This window comes from Scomber scombrus, chromosome 16, assembly GCF_963691925.1.
Source record: "Scomber scombrus chromosome 16, fScoSco1.1, whole genome shotgun sequence".
Taxonomy (NCBI): domain Eukaryota; kingdom Metazoa; phylum Chordata; class Actinopteri; order Scombriformes; family Scombridae; genus Scomber; species Scomber scombrus.
In genome coordinates this window covers 15,420,742-15,445,386 of record NC_084985.1, presented here as the reverse complement: position 1 = coordinate 15,445,386, position 24,645 = coordinate 15,420,742, and the positions used below count along the sequence as shown (strand labels likewise).

General features: G+C 38.5%; 2 protein-coding genes across 4 annotated transcripts in view; one reads left to right on the top strand and one right to left on the bottom strand.

Moving 5' to 3' along the window:
• Nucleotides 1-1,343: 1,343 nt before the first annotated feature.
• On the bottom strand, nucleotides 1,344-9,855 carry atp6v1c1b (ATPase H+ transporting V1 subunit C1b). The gene is made up of 13 exons (XM_062435683.1): nucleotides 9,728-9,855; nucleotides 8,010-8,177; nucleotides 7,820-7,887; nucleotides 7,453-7,538; nucleotides 7,169-7,263; nucleotides 6,935-7,026; nucleotides 6,202-6,300; nucleotides 5,465-5,533; nucleotides 4,362-4,454; nucleotides 3,773-3,866; nucleotides 3,369-3,466; nucleotides 3,140-3,263; nucleotides 1,344-1,920 (listed from the first exon to the last, which is right to left on the bottom strand). Exons 2-13 carry the CDS (start codon nucleotides 8,139-8,141, stop codon nucleotides 1,822-1,824), a joined length of 1,149 nt encoding a protein of 382 aa, XP_062291667.1. The 5' UTR covers nucleotides 8,142-8,177; nucleotides 9,728-9,855; the 3' UTR covers nucleotides 1,344-1,821.
• A 5,755-nt stretch (nucleotides 9,856-15,610) lies between these two features.
• The window catches only part of LOC133995855 (antizyme inhibitor 1-like), a 547,935-nt gene continuing 538,900 nt past the window's right edge, over nucleotides 15,611-24,645 (top strand). Inside the window, exons 1-11 of one of the 3 annotated variants that reach the window (XR_009927183.1) lie at nucleotides 15,611-15,781; nucleotides 16,643-16,786; nucleotides 17,064-17,262; nucleotides 17,572-17,745; nucleotides 18,005-18,177; nucleotides 18,439-18,652; nucleotides 19,126-19,200; nucleotides 19,442-19,607; nucleotides 19,709-19,818; nucleotides 20,555-20,772; nucleotides 20,883-21,962. Coding sequence is in view for 2 of the 3 variants with exons in the window: in XM_062435357.1 (XP_062291341.1) it covers nucleotides 17,161-17,262; nucleotides 17,572-17,745; nucleotides 18,005-18,177; nucleotides 18,439-18,652; nucleotides 19,126-19,200; nucleotides 19,442-19,607; nucleotides 19,709-19,818; nucleotides 20,555-20,772; nucleotides 20,883-20,958 (1,308 nt within the window). In the remaining variant the exon portion in view is untranslated. Of the gene's footprint in view, nucleotides 15,782-16,642; nucleotides 16,787-17,063; nucleotides 17,263-17,571; nucleotides 17,746-18,004; nucleotides 18,178-18,438; nucleotides 18,653-19,125; nucleotides 19,201-19,441; nucleotides 19,608-19,708; nucleotides 19,819-20,554; nucleotides 20,773-20,882; nucleotides 22,428-24,645 lie in introns of those variants that run through there. The other 2 variants (XM_062435359.1, XM_062435357.1) reach the window with 2 other exon arrangements.

The window sequence follows — 24,645 nt, the reverse complement described above, 5'->3', positions numbered from 1 at the left end:
GCTACTGGTGGTGGTGGTGGAGGTGGTGGTGGTTGTGATGCTGCTCCCTACAGACAGCAGCTGACCAGCATGAACACACACCGGAGCTATCTGCGTCATCCACAGAGAGGTGGAGGGGGAGTTAAAACTACATCCAGTCTAACCGCTGATTGGTTGTGGGGGGGTTCAACTCAAGCTAGTGTCAGCATTATCATCACCACCATCATCATCATCTTGAAAACATGCACTCGTACCAACCAAAATCAATTATATTATCAGAACATGTTTTAATCGTTCTTATTGTGTTAATTGATATTGATTGATTGAAAGAAAGAAAAAATAATCAAATATTAAAAAGAGGACAATTTATTTAAGTAGGCTTATAGGTAGCGTTTGTAATTGCCTACTTAATTGTTAAAAATAATTAATGCTTTACATTAGAGACCCCTCAAGTTTTGGTTTGCCAGGTTTTGGAAAATGCCTTTTTTACTATATATCAACCATCAATAAAGCCACCAGCTATGATAGATGGTGCTGTATTACAAAGCAGTACTAAAAACTTTATTTAACAAGTACCTTAGCAAAAAGAGGACCACTGGAATAATTGACACAGACTAATATTAGCTCTGTAACACCTTAATTTCAAAGTTAAATTATTTCCCTTTTGTGTTCTCACTGAAAGAAAAAAATAGATAATAAATCTTTATAGACAGCTTGCTTCGTTGTTCTTAGGTTATGCTTCAAATCCTGTAAATCCCATGTTGAGTTCTACTATTTTAATGTTATACACACAAAATCTGTAGCAATATCGAGAGCAAGTATTAGAGGGTGAATCATCTTAACAAACAAAAATGTATGAACTTTTCCTTTAACCTCTGACACTTTCAATACTAATAGTGATTTTGATGCTGGTTTAATTAATCCTGATATGCTTTCTAAACTTTTTTCTGCAGTCCAAAAGGACAGTGAGCCAAAGTCTTTCACATACAGTATTTATTGTCACATTTAATTTAAATACGTAGTTCAATTTTCAGTTATATTGACAATATACAGTATTTGCACGTACATAGACCTATCATTACTTTTCCCAATCTTCTTAATATACAGAAATCAAAGGAGCATACAACCAGCAGATATATTGCTTCTTTATACTGTAAAATGAAATGTCTCAGTATTTCACAGGATTATAGCTTGAGTTAGAGGAAACAATGGTCAACATCTACTTGTAAACAGACATTCCTTACATGGAGCTAAAAATACATCACCTTAAAAACTGAAACAATAGAAACATATTCACTGAGTTTAGAGGCTTAAAATAAATACTATATTTAACATATACTTCTTTTCTCCGCTTCTCCGCATCCCCCCCCCACACACACACACACACACACACACGTGTACTGTTGTTGATACTTTAAGTAGGATAAGAGGACACATCAATAAAAATGTAGTATTTTAAATGTCCTTTGGGTGCTGAGAAGGAATGTCAAATGTTGTGTTGGGGGTAAACTTGGATGGTTTTACAGCATGGTACAAAGAGAAAGTGACAACAAAGGAGAACAGAAGTTATAACTGAAGACTATTTCACATCTTTAATCTATCCTGTTATTGGATCCAATCATTTTAGTCATCAGTCATTACTCAGATTCTTGCAACTCATTCAGTATCGACCCAGGAATGTACCAGGAACATGGGTGGGAATTAGAGAATGAGGACACAAAAAAGATGAGAAAAAGAGGGAAAACATGGCAGGAATGAAAATAAACTAAAGCTTGGGTATGTGAACATGTCACATCAAGAACACTACTGCACAGAGAGTGAGAGATGATGCTGGCAATGTGTCTACACTTTGAAGTCCAGCAGGTTGCAGTCAATCTTGTAGTAAACATAGGGGTAGTACTCCTGCTGGCTCAAATTCAGACCTGGGATGTCCATTGAGGGCTGCGAGGAACAAGGAGATACAAGAAGACAAGGGTGATCCACATCCTTCTTAATGGGAAATATGATGCAAAATATTTCATTTATGTTTAATGAAATATGCTGCGGGAGCTCTGGCCATTAGCTCTGATGGCTGTGAGAGCAATTACTTTGGTGAGTTTAATGTTAAGATCAATACATTTGGTGAAGTTGCTAAACAATAGGTCCAACAGATGATCAGAAAGGTTGTAAACAAACCCAAACAAATTCATATTAGTCAAACTGATCAAACGTATCTCTAAATGTTGGTATGTGTTGTAAACATCTATTAAATTTTACGGGACGACTTCCTGCTTCAACTTTGACTTACCATACTTGCCATAGTATGCACACGATTCTCCACAGCAATGAGGGATTAATTAGTGATATTTTGACTTGTCATAGCAGGAAAAGCACATGGGGAACATTAACAATGGGTCAGCTCCATTCAAATGTCCCAAGAAGCCATACAAGTGAAGCATCATGCTCCTAGACCAGAGTTGTGAATTAGGAAAAACTAAAGGGTTCTAATTTGTCAATGGTGTTAATTGCACATGTTCTTTTCCTGGTTTGACATGTCAAAATCTGTGTTTTCTAAAGGTCTATACTGGTGTGTTCACTAAGAACGTAGTAGGTTGGTGTATCAGTCAAAACTGTCAGCTTGTTTACAGTCTGACTGCTTATGCAAACTAGTTTTTAGCAATCTCAATGTGTTCCCTCTCTAAGGAAGCTTTCCAGAGCCTCTTTGTTTCTGAACGTGAGGCTCAGACTTGATAGCCTGGTTCCAGACCGCTGATTTACTGGCCACATGTTCTTCTCATTGATTGTTTTAACGGTTGGATTAAGGATGTAATTTTCCATTCATGAAAAACAGCTTCAAAAATGTAATTCCAAGCAAAAGAATAACAATATTAAATCAATATGAAAGTATAAGTTAAGTTCACTGCTTCTTGCAACCACTCCCACAGCTTCTGTGTCAACTAAAAATTAAGCTGGTGCCATAGAAATGTCACTCACCATTGAATAAAATGAGCTAACATGAACAAAGTGTCAGGCTGAATTAATACAAATAAATGGCAACTCAGCCTGATGATTATACTCGATTTTCTAAGCTTCTAAGGCAAACTGAGTCTTTTAAATTTCACTGATCTACGTTTACAAAAAGCACTTTTCATGCCAGACCTATAAAGATGAGTTGACTCACATCAATGATCGCAGCACTGCTGTCCAGATGTTTGTACAAGTCGGATAGCACCTCTCTCAGCTTCTTCATGTTTTTCTTGTTGGGTTGGAGCAGCATGGCCTGGAAGTTCACCGGCAGCCCATATCTATAAAACACAAGAGGACCACAAGAATGTTATCTTACATTTAAGGATTATTTTTTTAAGTGATGGATGCTGCTGATGGAGGCTGCAGAGTCTTCAGTTGCTCACCTCAACACTGACTCCACAAACACACGCAGAGCTTTTATGTGAATCCACGCGATGAAGGCTTCACTGAAATTTACTTTCAGCCATCGTACCAAAGGCCCCTAGACCGACAGACATAGAATTTTTATATTTTTCAATAAAGTTAACATACATTTGAATTTACTGACTTGTATTCATACATCATACAATTATTTTCCAACTTGAATTGATCTAACAGAAAACACAGTGACAGATTTGTTGAAATGATCATTGGTTTTACTCTTTTGGATGTTAGTTAAGACAAACGAAAAGCCAAAAACAGGAAATAAACCTCTACATATCTATGGAACTTGGGGTTCTTAGCATTAAAAATCTTATCTGTATCTCTATCTATCGTTATTGATCAGTACTGAGAACAGCAGTCGTACAAACTGTTTCTTCTTGTCAGTGGACAAACGTGTCATCTCTTCTTTGTCTGCCTTCATTTCCTCCTCATTGTACTGGAAATCACGCACTGTAAACCTGCATCAGGACACACAGCAGAGCGATGGTAATCAGCTGCGAGCAATCCCGACCCCACTCCCACACACACACACACACACACACACTCAAGTGCACTTTGTGAAATAGGCTTCGTATAAACACACAGACACAAATACATAAACACACAATGAGATCTCTCTCTGTCATGCTAATTGGAGAGACTGTTGAGTGCCAGTGAAATCCTGTTTATTATAGTCTGTATGTCTGTTTATAGCGCATGACGAGCCAGCGCATGCTTTAACAAATACGAAGCCTACTCCTTCAGTCATGAGCTATCATTACTATTATTTGTCTGTGGATGATCAATTTTAATAAATGAACACGATTCACTGCATACACAAAAAAGAAAAAATATTGTAGAGATGTTAAATGGTACTGTAACAAAGCTCAAGTGGAACTCTAATGAGCGTCACATGTTAACTCTTTTGGCAGCTTGTATTACGCTGTTGAAAAAAGTGAAACTGAGTAATTTACTTGTTTTCTCTGGCCTTGTGTTTGAAGTCATCTATAGCCTTCCTGAAGAGAGTGACACTGAACAGACCGCTGTCATGGTCTTCGAACAGCAGCCTGTAGGAGAGGACAAAGGAACACAGATTAACACGAGAGCTCAAAATATGTTGCGTGTATGCGTCGAGACATATTTCAGCAGGTTTGGTTTTAAAATAAATAACGCAGCATTAACTTTAGAAGCTGCATGACACGCTGACAGTACAAACTTATCAACACGCACACACACAATACACCCAGATTATTGCAGTCATTGTAAGTTGTTCTGAGTTGAGTTGAACAACTCAACCATCCAATACAGCACAGAAAACAAAGACTAACTTAGACTTACTTGGTTTGTTATTGATCAAATGTGCACGTAAATTCACTGATCTCAAAGCTTCCTGATTTTCTTTGATACACACAAGTTGATTCTTTTTAGTCTGAAAAAAAACATGGTCCTTCACTGGCTTTCCACTCACCAACAACTAATTTTGCTGGTTGGAATACAATTTAAAGACGTTACATAAAAAGTTGTAACAATTAAAGATCAAGTCTTCATAAAACAAAAACACCTCTTTGTAGTGAAATATATGTTATGTCTAGTTTCCAGATCACACTGGCGGACAGTGCTCCGTAGCTGCTTTAGAAATACAGGTTGCTTGGTTACCACACCGAACCGCGACAGTCCAAAAGCCCGAACATAACGTCTCAAATCATCCGGCCACGTTGGCAAAAGGTCAATTGCTTTCCACAGGTCAACCACATAATGGTTTCCATTCTAATAAAAGTCAATTGTATTTTACAGGTCAGCCATATAATGTCTCCAATTTTAGTCAGAGTGAAGTACAAGGCTAAATCAACTGTAGAGGAAATGAAGCTGATAGTGAGGAGAGCAGGAAAACTAGTGTTTGATTTTCTAGGAAATAACATATTGTGACATTCACAGAATCCTGTACAGCACAATCAAAAAACATGAGTACTGAAACAGGTGGTTCAGACACAAGTGCATGACTTAAAGCCTGACAAGAGTAATTTTGTGATCTCGTGATCTTGCAGATGCTGCTGCCTCGAAAGGTAAGAATACTTACTTAGTGGAGCGTGGCACGACCATGTCTGAAAGAGTTTCATACGTCTTCTGCCAGTCAGTATAGCTTGTCCTGGTGAGAGAGGAAATGTCCATGAACATTTATTCTCCTGCAGTACAATCATAATGAACGTTTGAAGCTGATGTCAATATTTCTTTACCAAGTGACCAGCTGGAAATTATACATGCTCAAAATACTGTATATTCACTTATCGGAGTCTGTGTCTCAATGTAAAACTTTGAGCAGATGTTTGCCATCTGTGTTACATACAACATATTAAAATCTAAATAAATAAAATTGTTAAAAGTCATTTTCATGCAATGTAGCTGTAGTTGACATTTGGGCTGCGACAAAAAAATATTTTAAGTGTTGATTAATCAAACGATTATTTTGTTGATTCAGTGATCAGAAAATGATCACAATTTCTTGCAGAAAATGACATCACATAATCTTAAGTAATGTGTTATATTATTGGTCTTACAATAATGTAAGACCAAGAAAAGCAGTAGATTCTCAATTTCCATCCAGAACCATTACATGTTTAATCAATTACCACAATTGTTGTCAACTGATTTTTCTAATAAAAACTGCTTCTTTTTTTTTTAAATGTTCAGATATGGAATTAACTGCCATCTATGAAAAAGAGAAAACCAGCAAATCCTCACATTTGAGAGGTTGGAGCTATAAAATATTTTTTGCTTAAGAAATGACTGAAATTATTAATATGATGGTGTACTTACTTTGGGACGACCGCCAGCATGGTAACCAGATACTCTGAGTCCAGAACGAAGTCCTCTTTCTTAACTATGTCAGCCAGACTCCTGGTCAACAAGCTCCCTCTAAAGGACAACACACACAGTCCAGATTGTCAGGTAACATACACTGTATATGGACTAATTTCAAGGCTGGAAAAATTGCTACTTATTGAAATAAATGGTAAATGGTAAATGGACTGTACTTATATAGCGCCTTTCTAGTCTTTTCGACCACTCAAAGCGCTTTACACTACAACTCATTCACCACATTCACACACATTCATACACTGATGGCAGGCAGCTACCACGCAGGGTGCCAACCTGCACATCAGGAGGAATCTAACCATTCACTCGCATTCATACACCGTTGGCACAGCAACGGGAGCAACTAGGGGTTAAGTGTCTTGCCCAAGGACACATCGACATGTAGACTGGAGGAGCCGGGAATCGAACCGCCAATCTTCCAATTGGAGGACGACCGCTCTACCTCCTGAGCCACAGCCGCCCAAATAATAATGTCCATCCTTGAGAAGCACACCATCGATGAGCAAATGTATAAAAACATAATAAAAATAAAAATATAAGTGAATCATTTTTCACTAGACTAAGGCACACCACACTATTTGGTGTAAGAAAACACTGTGTTATCAAGTTTTAGACTTCATATGTGGACATTTTGTTCTATGTGGAATGACAGATTTCAGTCACTGTTACTCACGCATTCTTCCTCTCCAGGTTCTGCAGGTTTCCCTTCAGGTTGTTGTAAGCTGAAGCTCTGGCCTTCAGGTCATTGTCTATCTGAGTCGCTTGCTAGAAACCAAAATGGAGATGGTGGATGTTAAAAATCAATTCAGTGGAACTTTTCCTCCAGCAGTAGTGTGAAAGGAAACACAACAAGACTGCAATTATCAACATTGTGTCAACAGCTAATAATGAGTTTCTTCCAACAAACCTTGGAGATGATCTCAGAAATGTTTTTCAGTGACTGTTTGATTGGATACTTAGCCATGTCCCACTGAAATCTGGTGATGTAGGTGACCAGGTCAACTGTAGAGAGTGGAGACCAGATTCGAGTCATCAGCATTAATCAGACAATTTCCGCAGGCTGCGTGTGCTGTAATGATTGACTAGTAAACAGCATCATACTGGCTTTAGCTTTCTACCACCTCCATCACATTATGTCTGTCCACTAATCAAGAGGTTACATGTCAGTGTGATGATGTTAACAGTGATTACCTCCATTGGCCAGCAGGTTCTCCTGGACTTTGTCTCGGCTGTCCTCCAGAACGTCAGCCATGTACTGAGCAACCTTCTTCACCACACTTAAGCAAGACATGGGATGAGGAGAGTGACAAGCAGAATGGTCAAAAAGAAACTGTGAAATTGTGCTTTCTAAACATGGCTTTTATTTTTTACAAGGCTTCTACTAACATCACCAACAATTTACCAAAGATATGACGTTTTTATATTCATTAAAGAGTTAACATAAACTATTTTAAAAGGACAAGTGTGTAGGATTTAGTGGCATCTAGCGCACACTGGTCTTTTAACTGAACTGAAATAATAACAAGGCACATAAGATCTGTATAAATGTATTATTCACCTTTCCACAAACGTGTCCAGTTTAGCCAGCTCATCCGACAGTCCCACTAAGACGTCTAGTGTTCCAACCTGTTTGAGACGGATCACAACATATTAACACCATCAGTACCCTGACTACCTATGCTGCATTATCTGCCTGGTCTTGTCAACTATTGTATTTCAGTGGATGTTAGATGACTGCCGTGTTTGACCTTAAGGTCGGGGATGTTGAACTTGTTGTTGTTGGACAGGTTGTTGGTGCGCGTGGTGGCCACCATCAGCTTGTCCCAGGTCTGCTGGCACGTCTTCTCCCCCGGAGCAGAGATCAACCAGAATTCTGTCATGGCTGCTGGCAGAAGGTCTCTGAAGTAAAGGAGTCACTGGGGGGAAAGTAAAGAAGAAGATGAGTTAATACATTTCTGTTTCCTAAAGTTTATGGATGTAACAGCTTGCATCGCCCCTGCTGAAGAAGCTATATGAAAACCTGCAAGTACAGCTGTTATGTTCCTGACTCTGACAATAGGAGGATTTTTTAAATTAAACATTTTCCTGTAAAACATCAACACAATATTATTGTAAATGGTGGGGAATTTTGAGGATGTTGCTAGGCTAAAACTCAAACAACCAACTCACACATGTAGGCTATACATCTCTGTAGTAAGTACTGGTACTTTTTTGAGGAGATTGTGCTTAACTTGCATATTTCCATTTCATCCCACTTCATACTTTCACTCCACTACATTTATCCAACAGCTACATTATAGACACTGTGTACACTGCAGAGTTTCAAGCAAAATACATTATCAACTTGTAAAAATGATGCCTGTTTACACGAGAGCATGAAGTTGTCTCCACCTCGACCAGCAACTACATCACAATTTTTCAAGTGTTTCTTAAAACAAATGCCCAAATCATTATAATAATTCCTCCTGTTCATACAAGCCATTAGAAGATCATTTCCCATAATGCAATTACAATGTAAGCTATCTGCAACAAAATCCACAAGCTTCCTTCTGCTTCAGCTGTCCATATAGTCAAGTAGATATCTTTCAAGGTTAAAGTGTGTTTAATGCCAAAGTCCTTTATTTGTTACTATACTTCCACCATAGCTCTACAGGGAAACATTATTTCGTTAGTACTTCAAACTAACTAACTGACACTGAAAGTGCATTTGAACTTTTAACAGCCAGTGTGAACAGCAGGATTTATAACAGCATGGAAAACCTCTTTCTTTCTTTCTTCTTTTTTTTGTTCACATGGACACCTGACTGCTGTTTCAAGACAGACTTGAATGTCTGTGAAGCTACCCTTTGATGTATCAGTGAGTGTAATCCAATATTTCGATATATATTGTATATAACAACTTCAAACTCTAAAAGGGCTGCTTTGCTTTTACTGAAAACTGCTGACAATTTTGTAAAATTTTGATTGGAAGACTTTCGTTGGTAACAAAATCTACTTTTCCACCAGTGAGGACAAAAATAATCCCTGAATTAATCAATAACTTTTGTTCCTCTTTTTTAGTTTAGTTATGATTCTGAATCATGCACTTATCACACTTCCCCATGCCTACAGTGTAGTCACTGCCTTGCACACAGTCTGTTGATTGCATCACTGAAGCACTGTAGAGGGAACCAGGTCCCCATGTCTGCTGATTGACATGTCATATGATCAGTGTCTGAGCTGTACAGGACATGCTAAAACAAACATCTTCATGCGAGCTGAACACAGAGCGCACGCACAGCTGAGAATCGAGGCTTTAAGGGTTACATTTGTAAATCCTCCTCTAATTAAAAATCACTGATAAACATCAAAATAACCTGGTTCATATGTGGTTAAATGAGGAGTTAGCCTGCTGCTGATACTAGCTTATTAGCACTGCAGCCTCACGTTGTCACGACATCAATAATCGGTGTATATTCGTACTTACCGATGTGTAAACTGCCGTCAGTGTTTGTTCACACGGTGTAATTCAGTTAAATAGTCGATACTCCATTCATAGCGCAGATAATAGCAGGTTTTTGACTGAGAGGTCCTTCAGCAGAGCATCTCACTCACAGTCAGCTGATCAGTGGAGTAGATGTGCGCATGCGTACAGGTTGCTGCGCACTATGCTGCTTTCACTTAAGCGACAAGTGCTCGTTAATTTTACTATCTGAAATTAGAGCCAGGAATAGGACGTGTTGAACGTCTGTTAAACGATTAAAATGATTTGATTGGAGATAAATTCAATGTAAATCCGACACACTAGTGTTTTTGTGGTTGTTTAATTTAGAAACCAAGTGGTAGCTACTATTCTGCCAGCAGTAGTGAGACGATGAGGAGGAAAACACTGTTATAAGTTGGACTCATATTGTTTAAATGTGCGTTTTACCCTATTGTAACTTACTCTACACTTGATAAAAATCTCACAGTTTGGATGTTGTATTTTTTCGGCTGCGTCATTTGTGCTAAGACAATAGTTATAGTATTTCCGACAGCACTTTAAGGTAGCATACGTGTTTGTTTTGACATCCATTAGTGACTTTTATTTCAATAAAAAAACATTGAACACTATCTTTCTGTTACCTCATAAATACACGATTACAAATAAAATCAATGAGTTCCTGTTTAAGACCGTAAAGAGCACTGTAAACAACAGATGCACTTTTTGTGATTGTGATAGGGAAACTGTTGATTTGTACATTGTCTTCATGCTGCATCTTTTTGGTTTGATTTACTAAAGCTTTCCAAATCAATTTGACAAAGATACTACTATTACTATTACTATACTAACAATTGCTATATTACTCATTTTTGACAATCCCAACTTCTCATTAGATGAAACTGACATAATTAACTTGATTAATATCTTGACAAAATAGTGTACCATAAAATTACGTGGCTTAAAAGATTACCCTCCTTTTACATTTTTAAAGGTACTGATTTAAAACATGCTTGACAACTACTGAACATTTAAAACTCAAAAATGATAGATTGACAAAAACTATTACACTATTTAAACAAATTAAAATTAACACTTTTTTTCAATTTTAAAATGTTTTTAATTTGTTCCATTTGTAAATGTTTTAGTTGTTCAGCAGAAGCAGAACACAAAGGTTTTTGCTTTTGTTATGATTGTTTACTCTCCCTACATTTTGTTATTTGCTGTACAATATAATGTATCTTTATACTGTGGAGTATATCATGAAACTGCCTGGAACATGCACTCACTGTGTATTGAATGAACTAATTTTACTCAATAAAGTTGGCGACCTCTTTCGGTAAAATGCAAACACTACAGCATGTTATTTTACAGTTCAGTCTGTAGGTGGCAATGAATCAGTGACAGTAAAGCTGCAACAGCATTTTTGAGCATTCAGCTGTTTGTAACCCAGAGAAACATAATGAAACTGGGGAGACAGTGTATACCTTCACCTAGAATTATGTACTGCACCATATTCAGGTCAATATTAAAGTTTTAATTAGTCTTACATCTATACCAGAGCCTGACTAATGCTATATTTTTATTTATTATCTCAAAGTTTGTTAGTTTGCTAATTTGTACATACATTTCTTTTTACTTGTTAGCTAAGTAAGTCAATAATGCCTGCCAGTTTGACTTATCCCTAACTATAACATACCATACACTTAGAGAAGTTGTCTCTGAACTTTTGAATTTTTGGATTCGTGGGTGTTCTGTGGCTATTGAGGATTGATTATTAATGCTGTTGTTTGTTTATATCCGTTACTTCTGGCTTCAAATTCAGTTTCCGTCCTGTGGACAGTGAAGCCATTGAACAAGAAATCAGCAGAACTGAAGCTAAAAAATCTAATTCAGTCCTGTCCTCATGGACCCTGACATGACCTATAAAGCACATACTTTTGATAGTTTAAACTTTTTTTAGATAGAAAACTGGGTACACATTGAACATACAAAGAAAACATTACATCCATTTGAAATAACTGCCACAATTAACTGACGGCTATAAATCTTGTATTCACAAGCAGTCATAATCCAAAACTCAGTTAACCGATAACTGGGAAAAATGTGAGCAGGACTCTAAAAGAGTATTCAATTATTTTATCAAAAACATCAAAATGCTGTTATGAAATTATAATAAGATGTACTGTCAAAATGTTACCATCTTTGCTTTGTATTTCTAGTGTTGTTTGTTTATGGTTTACATCTCTGCTCAGCACTTTAATATCTGCTATTGCACATGATTACTTCATAAATAAAGCTTAACTTGACTATCCCAACATGACCTGTAAAAAGTATAGGAATGAGAAATGTACAGCTCAAGTGCCTCAAGGTCATTAGCATGACTGTACAGCATATATCCATATATTACATGCAGTCATTAGGTCTCTTAAATTAGTGAAAAAGAAGAAAAAAAGGCCAACCAGCTTAGAGCCTTAAAAGTAACAGCATCACAGTACTTCTATAGAACTTTCCTTGTTGTTTAGAGTGGGATGTTTTCTAGGCTGTGCCGTTATGTGAACTCTGTGTCCCCTGGAGTGATTGTGATAAAACAGAGATAAGAGCTATAGGACAGCCAGGCAGTCACAGTTGCACAGATGAAACCATCCATCATGTTGCTCCAGTGCCACAGAAACACAAGTCATACGACTAAGGTGGCTGCAGGCTGAGTTTTGGTGCTCGTCTTGCCAGTCATTCAGTGCTGCACTGAACTCCTGACCATCATGCTTAATGATGTTAATTTTGCGAAATGATTTTTCCCCCCTATCAAACTGAATTGCATAAAACGCTGAATTATCACAGTTGAACTAAAGCTGTAAGTGGGTGTGACAAAGGCTTACGGACTAATCAACAAAATATCCAATAAGCTCTTGAAACTTAATAATCCCCCACATTCCAAGAGACACAAACAGGAAAACAGTAAATATCAAAATAATCCTGACCTAGAAGGAAGCATATTATGAAAGCATTGCCTTTTCCACATCACTGTTTTATGATTGTTTGAGTGTCCAGAGAAATCGTGTAGAGCTGAGTTCAGCAAGGTTGTTAAAACACTCTCACGGGATTGACTGAAACTGTTGTAATTAAAAGGCTTTTGACCCAGTGACATTCTCAACCGTATTACGTCGCCAGCCACACAGGGTTTTGTGCTCATTTAGTCACAAATGTCTTTAAGGCTCATGAATGCTGTGTGAGGAAAAAATGGGGATGAAAACACTGGCTGTGCATTCATTTAATATAAAAGTGTCTACAAAGAGCACAGCAGTTTTGCATTCACAAACAGACTTGCAAAGAAGATTAGAAGATTAGGAGTCAAATATCTTTGGGCCATAACCTTAAGTATAAGGACATACAGAAAGTGTAACTAAAGTATTTAAAAAGTTGAATGTATTTTCCTTAGTGTATTCACTTACTTTTACTGTATTAAAAGTTTTGACTGGTCTTTTCAACATAGCTACAGTTGTGGGTTTTTAAATACACATTCCAGTGCATAAATATAAGAGTTTATTGATGGGCTCCACTCATTTATTTCTGTCTTCCGTCTTTGTTGATGAGAGACTCTGACCATTCATAGTGTTACATAGGCCTAAGTACATTAAATGATTAGATTCCTTTATTATGCAAAACAAGCACAGGCAAGGGAAGTTTATTTGCATAGCACATTTTAACAACTAGGCAAGTCAAAGTGATTTACATAAAACATACAGCTAAAGGCATCAAGACCAAATGTAAAAGGAACACAGTACAACATAAAAAGATACATTTAAATACAATTACAAAGAAGTGAATAGAAAATAAAAAATGAACTAAAATAAGACTGATAAAAAAGGAGAATTAAACTTACAGTGCAGTGCAAAACATTAATCAAAAGCCTCAAATTTGATTTAATAAAAGGGAGCAGCAAACAGATACGTATCGTATATACCGTCTTGATTTAAAAGAACTAAGCATTGCAGCAGACCTCAAGATTTCTGGGAGTTTATTTCAGATATGTATTGCATATAAAAACTGAATGTGAAGTGAATGTTTTTTAAAAGGGTCCATATACATGTATAATGGCTTGTGGAATAGCAGTAAGAGAGAAAACGACACACAGGGAGTGGACACCAAATGAGTAGGACATGTTTTTCTTATGTTTTTGTTCTTTTTCAATTTCACAAAGTTGTGCCCACATACACATAACCTCAGTGGAGTAGATGCTGGATACAAAAACAGGATACAAGAAGTACCCATACACTGAAACAGAGCTCCCTTTTCTTTATTTGTGATATTTCAATCAACCACAGGCAAAAAACGATGTGAGGAAGACCTGGGTCCTGTTCCATAAAGCAGGATTACCCAATAAACCAGGCTTATTTCATTAGTCTGGCTCATTTTCCAGCAGATCCAGTTACATAAAGCAAGCTCAGCATAGTTCAAGCTCAGTTACCACGGCAACTTATGCTGGCAAACTAACCTGGTCCGGATCAGGCTAATTGTCAGTCTTAGCCTGTGTTGCTGACACACACACACACACACACACACACACACACACACACACACACACACACACACACACGACACACACACACACACACACACACACACACACATATATATATATACATTTGGAGAAATAAGTTTTGTATCTCACATTGAGACATTGAGGCATATTCTTAGTGAATCTAAATGACCCGGCCAGAATAATAGCCTACTGCAAAAATATTTGGACAAGAAATGTTACATTTAAATCCATATGCCTTTAACTGCTATTTTCCTGGTATGAAACGCTGTTTTAAAAGGCATTTAAAATAATGTCTAAAAAGTAAACTAAGGCGTGTTTAGTGGATGCATGCCAGGCGTTACCCTCTTTCTTTTAACTAATTAAGGTCCAGCCAAATTAACGACCTCAACCCATGCGCTGTATTTCTGTTAGTCATGGCGTGTCCCTTGATTGAGGAGCTTGTACATGAAGGAGCTGCCATAGTTCGCAAGGCACTGCAACAAGAGCGCACCTTCAGAGACAGATCAGACCCATTCAATCGATCAGCGATTTCCTGACTGCCTTTCTTTTGGATTGTATTTATTGCTGCTGTATTACATCTTTTTGTGATCATATGTTTAAATTCTTCATATGTCATTTTATTTATTTACTTTCCCCCGTACTTTTTGTTATTTTCGTAGGTGCTGTCTTTCCATTTGGTTTCTTTTTCTCCCTTGTTACATTTTTGTTTTATTGTATTATTGTTCGTCGTGTTATTTCATACACCGAATGTATAACTTAAAAGTGCAATTATTTTGTAATGCAGATTACACTAAAAGAAATAAAGAAAAGGAAGCTCTGAATCAGTGTGCGGATATTCCTTCTATCAAGTTTCCTCTCTCCACATTGATTTATATGATTGTTCATCCGGTTTTATTTTCAGTTTTGCTGACAAAACTCCATGTGCTACCTCATCATACATGACCCCACGTATGATGTCATTCAATCAGTGTTTGGTTGATGACTTTGTCTGGGCTGTGGAGGTAATTGTACTTCATTTTAGTTAAGTGGGTTTGTGTTCTAGGACTAAATTAACTATTATTGTTATTATTATATTTGTCTGAATAGTCCCATGAAAACAACAGCAGCAGAGTTCATAGACTGATTAACTGAAACGAGTAGCCATTTACGGAAAGTTTATGGTTATGTAACTTGTATAAACATCACAGATCTCACTGCAGCCTATAATATATTCGGAAATCCATATTTGGTATGATCTAAAAAAAATGCAGAAAGCTTATTGGTTGAACTGAACTGTAAGCCCCGCCCACTCGTCGTTGATTACCTTTTCCTCTTCCCCCTGCTCTCTCCGGTTAGTCCCCCTCCCACCGGCCGACAGAGAAGACGCCGCTCAAGCAAGCTCGATGTTCGTCCCCCTTATCTGAACATATGGCAACAACAGCCGCCGTTCTTTCTTATATCGCTGTGCCCACTACTCTTTAAAAATTCCGCCGAAAAAGAAAAGACGATTTTCCAAAACCTTCTGGCCGTTATCTCACGTAAGTACAGCGGAGCACTTGGGTTTGGGTTGCTTGGATTCAGCGGGCGGACGTAACATGGCGGGCTGGTCTTTCTGCCTTCTTGCCACACATGACAGGACCGATTCATTAAATCCTGTTGGAGTGTTTTAACGCCGCTTTGAAACATATTAATGGATTACAAAGCGGTTTCGGGGGACGTCGAATCAGTGTTAATGAGTGTGTTGTTGTCAGTGTTGGGTTTTGTTTTGGGGTTATTTAGTAGAATACGGAGCTAACATGAGCCTCTTTCGGTTCTCGTTGCCAAGAACACTCAGCGGCGCGTTTCCTCGCTATGGCGTTTCCGTTCATCGCAATGGCACTTTCAACCTGTATTTGTATTTATAAAAATGCATCTTTTGACCACACTTGCCGCCATTAAGCGTTTCATGTTTTGTTTTGACTACTCGCTGAAATATTATTCTCTCATTTGTCAAGTTGTGACACTATTTGCGGCCTCACTGCGCATGCGCATGATTTTCTATAGGCATGATGTTGACTGTGAGCGATTAGAAATAGGTAGTGAAGCAAAATGAATACTCTGTGTGTTATTTGGTTAAATAATAATAATGATAAAAATGATGGTAATAATAAAAACAAGCCACGTCAAAGGGCGTGGAAGTTACTTAACATATCGATTATGTCAGTGAAGATTGTGACCACAGAGAACCCAAAGATGACAGCGATAAACTTTGTATTGTTAGAAAGAAGTGAAATGATTGACTAGTCGAGCCAAGAGCATGTCATGTGATGGTTTTTTCCCCCTTCTTTTCCTCTTGTGTTAAAGTCGGAGTACAAACAGAAATTAACTAACCTTTATGTCAATGTGTATTTGTTCCTCAGGGCTCCCCTGTCTCTGTACAGGTGTATGAGCGCTACCCAGGGGGCCTAGGGGCGGCTCTTTACCGGGAGCACTTTGACTTCAACGCTGAGCCGCCTTGGGATCCTAGCTGATAGTGGGACAGGTCCATCTCCTGACTTGTCCATGTGAGTGACCATTGTACACAGAGGCACATGCTCATGCGCACATACACTTGTAGCAAAGTCCAGGATGATTGTGTCCTAGTCAAATTTGGCACGAGGTAACACATTTTTGCATTGAGTCTGTGTTTTTTTTTGAGAAAGGAAGTCAGTGTACTTATTATATTATATATGACATATATATATATAGGTATATATATAGGTAGAAGTTCATCATTCATGTCCCTGTGCAATTGTGGAATTGTGGTGATATTAATGTTTCTTTCCTCCTTTCTTTTCCTAGTTTGTTGCATACCGGCAGGACCCCATTGGCTCAGTCGTTACCCCTTGACTTGCTTATCTGTTCTTTATGATTGTCGGCTTAGCGGAATACGGTTGAGATGAAAGGACTCGCTGACAAACCCAACTACATCATTGAACTCCTGGAGGGAGGAGTGACCCTTGAAGATGTTATTGACGGACACATCTGCGAGCAGGCTCTGGTGAGTTCCACTTGCAGGCCTTTTAAGGTTCAGGTTGCAGTGGACGAAATTACCTAAATGCTTTTAAAGACACTGTCAGTAGCACATGTATCTTTTTATAGCTGGTTTTCCAGTGTTCACTTTCGAGATATTGTTGACATCAATAAACGCCTTGGAAATCTGCTTTGCTTACTGTATGCAGTGAGATTCTTAGGCAGTAATCTTACTCTACTCTTTACATCAAAACACTTAAGTAACATTCATCATAAAAGTTGCATTATGTATGTACTCCAACCCTTATATACTCTTACTTTACTCTTACGTTCCCAGGTGGAGAAGAGTGCGTTTGTGGTGGGCGACCTCGGTGCCCTGATGCGGCAGCATGTTTGCTGGCAGAGCACAGTGCCACAGTTGCAGCCTTACTTCCCAGTCAGGTGCAACAGCAGCCCTGCAGTCATCGAGGTGCTGGCCTCCTTGGGATTGGGCTTTGTCTGCACTAACAAAGTAAGCTTTCATATTAACAGATACAAATTCGCACATAGCTTTTATTTATTTTTAAACTACATGATGCTTCATCCTCTTATGAAAGCACTCAACATTTAGGGGCAATTACATTTTATGCACTCAATTGATTACTATTAGGCTGGCGGCTATTATCCTTTCAACTTATGCAACACATTTGGTGCCTTTGTTGATTGCTTTGATGAGGCTTTTAGACTTTGCTGCGTTAATGTGTCTAATGTGTGTGTCCCCTCTCCCCCAGGCTGAAGTGAGCCTAGTGCTGGAGCACGACGTGCCACCGGAAAACATAATCCTGTCAGGTGTTTGCAAGCAGCTGGCACATATCAAGCATGCTGCCAAGAATAACATCGAGCACCTTGTTTGCGAAAATGAGGCTGAGTTGTCGAAGGTTGCCCGCCTCCACCCGAGTGCAAAGTAAGTGAAAGAATTAAAGGTACCGTGTGGAGTTTCTGACCTGTAGAGAGACCATGGAGAATTTCTTTTAAATGAAGAAAAATGAGAAAGCCTTTTTAGTTGTAATGTCAAAGTTTGGTCACTCTGAAAACATATCGGCCTAAAGTTGATGTCAAAAGTTCAGAGATACTTGATCTAGATGAAGCACTATCTCAGAATTATACATCTTGCTTAGAGTTTTTTTTTGTCTCATGTATTTTGTTTTTCTTTTGTCTCCCATAGGTTGCTGCTGCTGTTGACCACTGAGGCACACGCGGCTGAGACCAGCATGGCCTTTGGTTCCTCTCTGAAGAGCTGCCGGCACCTGCTGGAGGCAGCCAAAGAGCTGGGGGTCCAGGTGGTGGGAGTAACCTTCCACATCCCCAGCTCCTGCCAAGACCTGCAACAGGCCTACACCCATGCACTCTCAGACGCCCGCTGTGTGTTTGACATGGGGGTGAGTACTGTTGACTCTGCCGATAGACGGATGTTGTATTTAAGGATTTAAAAGAAGTCAACTAAACGGAGGGTTTTTTGGTAATCTAGAAGAAGAGAAGAGAAAAAAGTTGAAGTTTCAGTAATTGATGAAACAACTGTCACAAAGTATGACATGTGTCTAAGGCGATTTCTGAATTAAGAGAGACATTTTGGAAGCTTTGCATTCTCTGCAAGTAATGATATCATCTGGACAATATCTTAAATTCCAAAATGCTTGTGTGGGCATTTTGTAGATAAAAGTCAACTTAATTTATTTTCTGGAACATCCGTGTTTTTTAAAATATTTTGTGTCTTTTAAATTAAAGGTAACACCAGATTGTTTTCTGTCTCTGCTCTGGTTGCTTTTGTTGCTTTACCTTCTCTGTACTACACTTTGAATCTACCTCTGTATATGATACATGCTTAATAAATAAAACTTCCTTGTCTTGCCAGATGGACCTGGGCTTTAACATGAACATCCTGGACATTGGAGGTGGCTTCACCGGCTCAGAGTTTCAGCTCAGACAGGTAGAAATTGGTGCAGTGTGCAAAGACAGAAAACACATTTCAAAATGTACATAAACTCTGGACGCTCTACCATCTTTTTGTAATTACAACGTTTTATCTATTGTCTCTTGCTGACAACATGCAGAAAGTTGTGGATTTCAGCTTTTAAGGCCCCTAATGCCTTTTAATAAAAGTTTCGGCATCATGTTTTGTTTTATCTAGGAACGGTGTTTGAGTGTGTACTTTGTGTATCTTCTTGCAGGTTCAGTCTGCAATCAAGCCGATGCTGGATGCTTACTTCCCCCCACTGTCTGGTGTGCAAGTGTTGGCCCAGCCAGGTAACTTCTACGTGGCCTCTGCTTTCAGCCTGGCTGTCAACGTGATCGCCAAAAAGGTGGTGGCCCGCTGCTGGGACATCCTGTCTCAAGGTGAGTTCTTCTCTTCCTGCTCAGAAGTCCTCAGTTTGTAGATAAAACTGTATGTTCTGTATTTTTTACTTTCTTTCTGACTTTGTAATCTACTTACACAGATGAAAACAACGAGGACACCGAGTTCCTGTACTACATGAATGAGGGTGTTTATGGTCCATTCAGCCACAAGCTGCTGGGAAACTCCATCTCTGCCCCATCAGTGCACAAGGTTAGTAGGCCTCCACCCAAGGGAGTCAACCCTATTCAGGACTGAATGTTCCATCTGATAGTGGCTATAGTTGAATTGGAAAAGGGGTCATGCGTTGAGTATTTAAGGAAGCAGGATCAGATTTTCTTTACATCATGAACTGTATTGACCCATATAAAGAGCTCACATTGATTGTGGGTTTTTCAACACAAAGCCCAAGTATTTAAACATGCTGCTACATTTAGATATATGATGTAATCTGACAAAAAGGTGGCCGGCAACCTACAAACAGCTGGTTGCTATGCAGTTGTCCTTCCTGCGGAAGTATTTCCTCTTCTGTGCTTTGTTTACCTCACAATTGTAACAATGACTAAAAGTGACAAAAACCACACAACATTCAGTAAAACTGGAGGTAAAGTTAACTAATGATGTAATCATAAACAACAGGTGGTCAGACAAAAGCAGATTTTGATTTGAAAAATAGCATGCTGTGATTAATTTCACACAGCCCAGACCATCTAGTTGTAATTATTTTATCAACAAATAATAAGTGGAGGTTGGGAATAGTATTTTTACTGTGTATAACTTTTTATAGTTGATGACTAATCATAGATATTACTCTTCTATGTAATCATTTTGTATATCTTGATACATTTTCACGAGTACTAGAGATGTCACTCATTGTAACTGAAGGTCTTAGGGAGGAGCGCTGGCATTTCTGATTGTAACATTTTGATACAATGTTTCCTCCATCTAGCATGTGCTGTCTGCTGACGGGGCGGCGTATCCCAGCAGCCTGTGGGGCCCGTCACTGGACCAGCTAGACCAGGTGGTGGAGCGCTGCCTGCTGCCTGAGCTCAGTGTGGGAGACTGGCTTCTCTTCTCCAACATGGGAGCGTGCGGCCTAGAGGAGCCGAGCTGCCTCTCCAGCTCCCCCCAGCTGCCCGTCTACTACACTGTCTCCACCCATGACTGGTAAATACGGAGGGAGTTAGATTGTAAAGGTCCACCGCTGATACATATGTAACAAAACGCTGATCAATTTAGAGAGAACTGACTCCACTTGTGCTTGGTGTCGCCCACAGGTACGAAATGCAGGAGGCCGGTGTGGCACTGGACAGCGCCATGAAGAATTTCTCCATGGTCCAGTACAGTGCGTAACTACTCTTCTGCCCCTGTCCCGTCTTATATTGCACAGATCCTCCTTAGCCTCTACTTTCACCATGTGAGAAGAGGGGTCAGAGTGGTATTTGGGACAAGGGGCAAAATGTAGTCAACATTCCAGCCTCCTTGGAAAATGCAGTGTCCTATTATTTCTTCCAGGAATTTGACTTTTGTACCTCTTGAAATGGGAAACAATTGGTTATTTGATACCTCAATTGTCCAAAATTTTATCTGGAAGTAAATTTTCTCGTTTTTGCTCCTCCCTCATATGGACTTAAAAAAAACCTGTCAGCTAAAAGAACTCCTGCCCAAGCTCAAATGACATTATGCAACAAAATGGATGACTCTGTGGAGATGGGACCCCACCCCAAACATGTTTGGGGTGGTTTGTTTCCTAAATCAAATCCAGTTTACAAAATGTACAATTGATTTAAATCATGCGATCTATCGATTACTTGTTGACAGCTGTGTAAATCCTGTGTCTGTTCAACATCAATACATTTTGTCTGTAGATTATATTTTAAAGTGTTTAAAAGAATCAATGCCATGTGTGGCTTCTGTACCTCAGACTCCCACTTTGCATAGTTTAAATGATATTATGACAATGATGTAACCTATTTCTTTATTGCAGTTCACCTCATTACATTTTTATTTATTGGATTCAGTTATTAAGGAGCTTGTTGAAAGCTCCTTCTTTAAGTGTGTTTTGCCCAGGTATTATGCTGTGGCCCATCTAACAGTGTTTTCCTGATAAGATATTGATGTGTTTTTTTAACGCTACATGGATTTTGTGTGCTGTGATTGCCATCTGTGACCTCAGTGGTTTCCCTTGACTGAAAAGGCATGAAGAAATTTCTGTGGGATTTTCTTTTCTCTACATAAAGCTAAAGCTTAAAATGCAGAGATGCTACATACACCCTAAAGGCACTCCTTGCCGCTATTAGAAAGAGGTTGATTTGGTTTAAAATGCACAAAATCTTTTGTAGGTGAAAAGAAATACTGTGATATTTGACAGCACAGTCCTGGAGCTTCAGGTCCTCAGATTAGTGTCTTGCTAAGGTATTGGTCCTTGTCCTCCCAGGATCTGAAAAACCAGCAGACGAGCCATTTCTGAAGAGTGCTCAAACATACATTTTCGTACTGTGGTGGGGATACACCGACATGTGTCTATCTCTCAAGTGAAAGACATGCTAGCTGTGCATATGATAAATAACATGCCTGACGGAGGTCTTCAGAGGGGTGAGGAACATCATGCACTCTTGTACAGCTAAATGTCAAATAATATTAAAGGTGACCTGACTTAACTGCAGTTTTTAAAGAATCCTGCCCTTGTGTGTCACAAATGACTAATGTATTAAGTACTTGCTGTCTAAAGCACTAATGGACCATAGCCTGTTTTTGACTGTAAATTGTGCTTGTTAAAGTAATGAAATGATTAATTTAATACATTTCTGACAGAAATCATCTATCATGTGTTTGTGTGATCTTTTGGTGAGTTATTTCTGGTTCCTGCCAGCTCTTTAAGTTCACCACATGTTCTGGATAAACTCACAATCATATGTTTCTGATCTGCAATGAATCTATGGTTACATAGTAGTTACCATCTGTAAAACTGTTTTACGGCTACCTTCCTTACTGTAGGCTGTTCTGTTCTTTTATTTTATTTCTTGATGTAACCGGTACGACAGAGTACAAAATCTCCGTATGACCGATATCATCCTCACCTACAGATCACTCTAAAACATTAAAAAAAACTTATGAAGAAATAGAGCAAAAAGAAAAACGATAGTTCATACCTGGTTATTATTTTTTTCATAGCAGGAAATGTATTCTGTCTCATCTTGAATGTTAAGTTTTTATCAGCTTTTAACTGGCCTTAATGGTTTATTCATCCCAATAATACATTGGTAGAGTCTTGCACGTTTAGATGATGATGATGCCTTTATTGTCCCAAAGAGGAAATATATTAGCACATTACTGCAGTGTAAACCAACATGCAGTGATATATGTCACAACACAAAATAACAAAGATCTAAATGTTTGAGTTTCACCATTTATCTGTAAAAGGAAGGATACAAAACAGGGAACTGCTTCTGTTTCAGTTCTGTTGCAGGACTTTAATGTGGTCCCCTCTACACTTATGTTTCAGGATGGAGGACTGAGGCAGCCGATCTCACTACTGTACAAATCACCTTCGGTTTATCTAATCAGTGAATTGAGCTGCTGCAGTGCTTTGATGTGATGAAACCAACCAGACTAGATTTTCAAGACAAATACAATATACTTTCTAAACACTTCATTTACCATCTAATTATTAAAGAGCTCAGAACAGAAGTCTTCTCCATCTTCTTGTCAGTGTACATTACAGTATCTTATTGGTTTATATGGTGTTGAAGTCTTAAAAACTAACCAGCCATCTTAACATATAGTAATTAAAGACAGGATGAAGTGTAAATACAGGTCAGGATGACAGAGTGATCTGCTGGAAAAACATTAATGGGGAAGATTTTATTAATTTCCTTTACTGTGTGGAAACTACCATACCTGTTCTGACAGTGTGTCAGTGTGTCCCTGAGTGAGACACTATTATCTCACACACTTGTGTTCTCCAAGTTGCACCCATATTGTTAATAATGTAGTCCTTACCTGTAACCAGTGCAATATATATTAGAAGATAGATGCCCCATTTCTCTCTGATCCTCCGTGTCATTAGAATTTCAAGTAAAAATGTAAGTATACATGTTTAATGTGAGAATAATGAAGCCATCAAACCTCGCTGATGTCCACTGGGAAAATTTGCTGCAAGTTCCTCTTATTTAGTATTTACAACCACCAAAATATCTTCTAGGTTTTTCATGTGGGAGAGGAAACATGTCTGTAAGAGGAGTTTCTGCAGCTAAAATGTAGTTTCCTGTTCTTAAACATAGAAAGAAGTGATGACTGTGTGTGGTATTTAGATTGAAAATAAGGCTAATAGGTCAGTGGAGGATTCATTTGTCGTGCTTTTCTATGCTACTGCATGTGACCCAGATCAGAAAATGTGTTAAGTAAATAAATAGCAGACCATTTATTAGTCTGCCAGGCAATAAACATAAAGTCGTACACACTACACTCCAGAGCAGCATACAAACAATTAGACTGTAATGATGAGGTTACAACACAGAGTTGATAGATTTGCAATTATATGTAGAAGGAGTCACTTGTTATACAGTATGAATTAAACTGTAAGTGGTTGATTTTGATTGGTGGTTAATTGATTTAATTGCATAACCTCATATTGGTTTGACGTGGGAAACGCAGTGAATTAAGTCTTTACTCGCTACTTTGACTTGGACTCAGTTGTCAGCAGTCTCATCTGTGGGATGTAGTTCCTGCCTCAGAGAGATGTTTACATTAATTGTTTGTTCCTCTCATGGTAATGCACACCTCCAGAAAAGAAGTGATTCATGATCAAAACGCAACCCAGTTTACACATGCCATGACTGAAAAGGAGGATGGAGAAAAAAAATCTTATTTTGCCTGCTCCTAAAGAAAACCCAAAACATAAAGACACAGTAGAAATGGTCTGCCAGCTACAGCTACTTAACAACCAATAAAAAGAATCAAAAGCCATACAAAATAATTCAACCTCGACTAAGAAAACCCATTACCTGACAACTTCATACAGTCTTATTATTCTTTCTG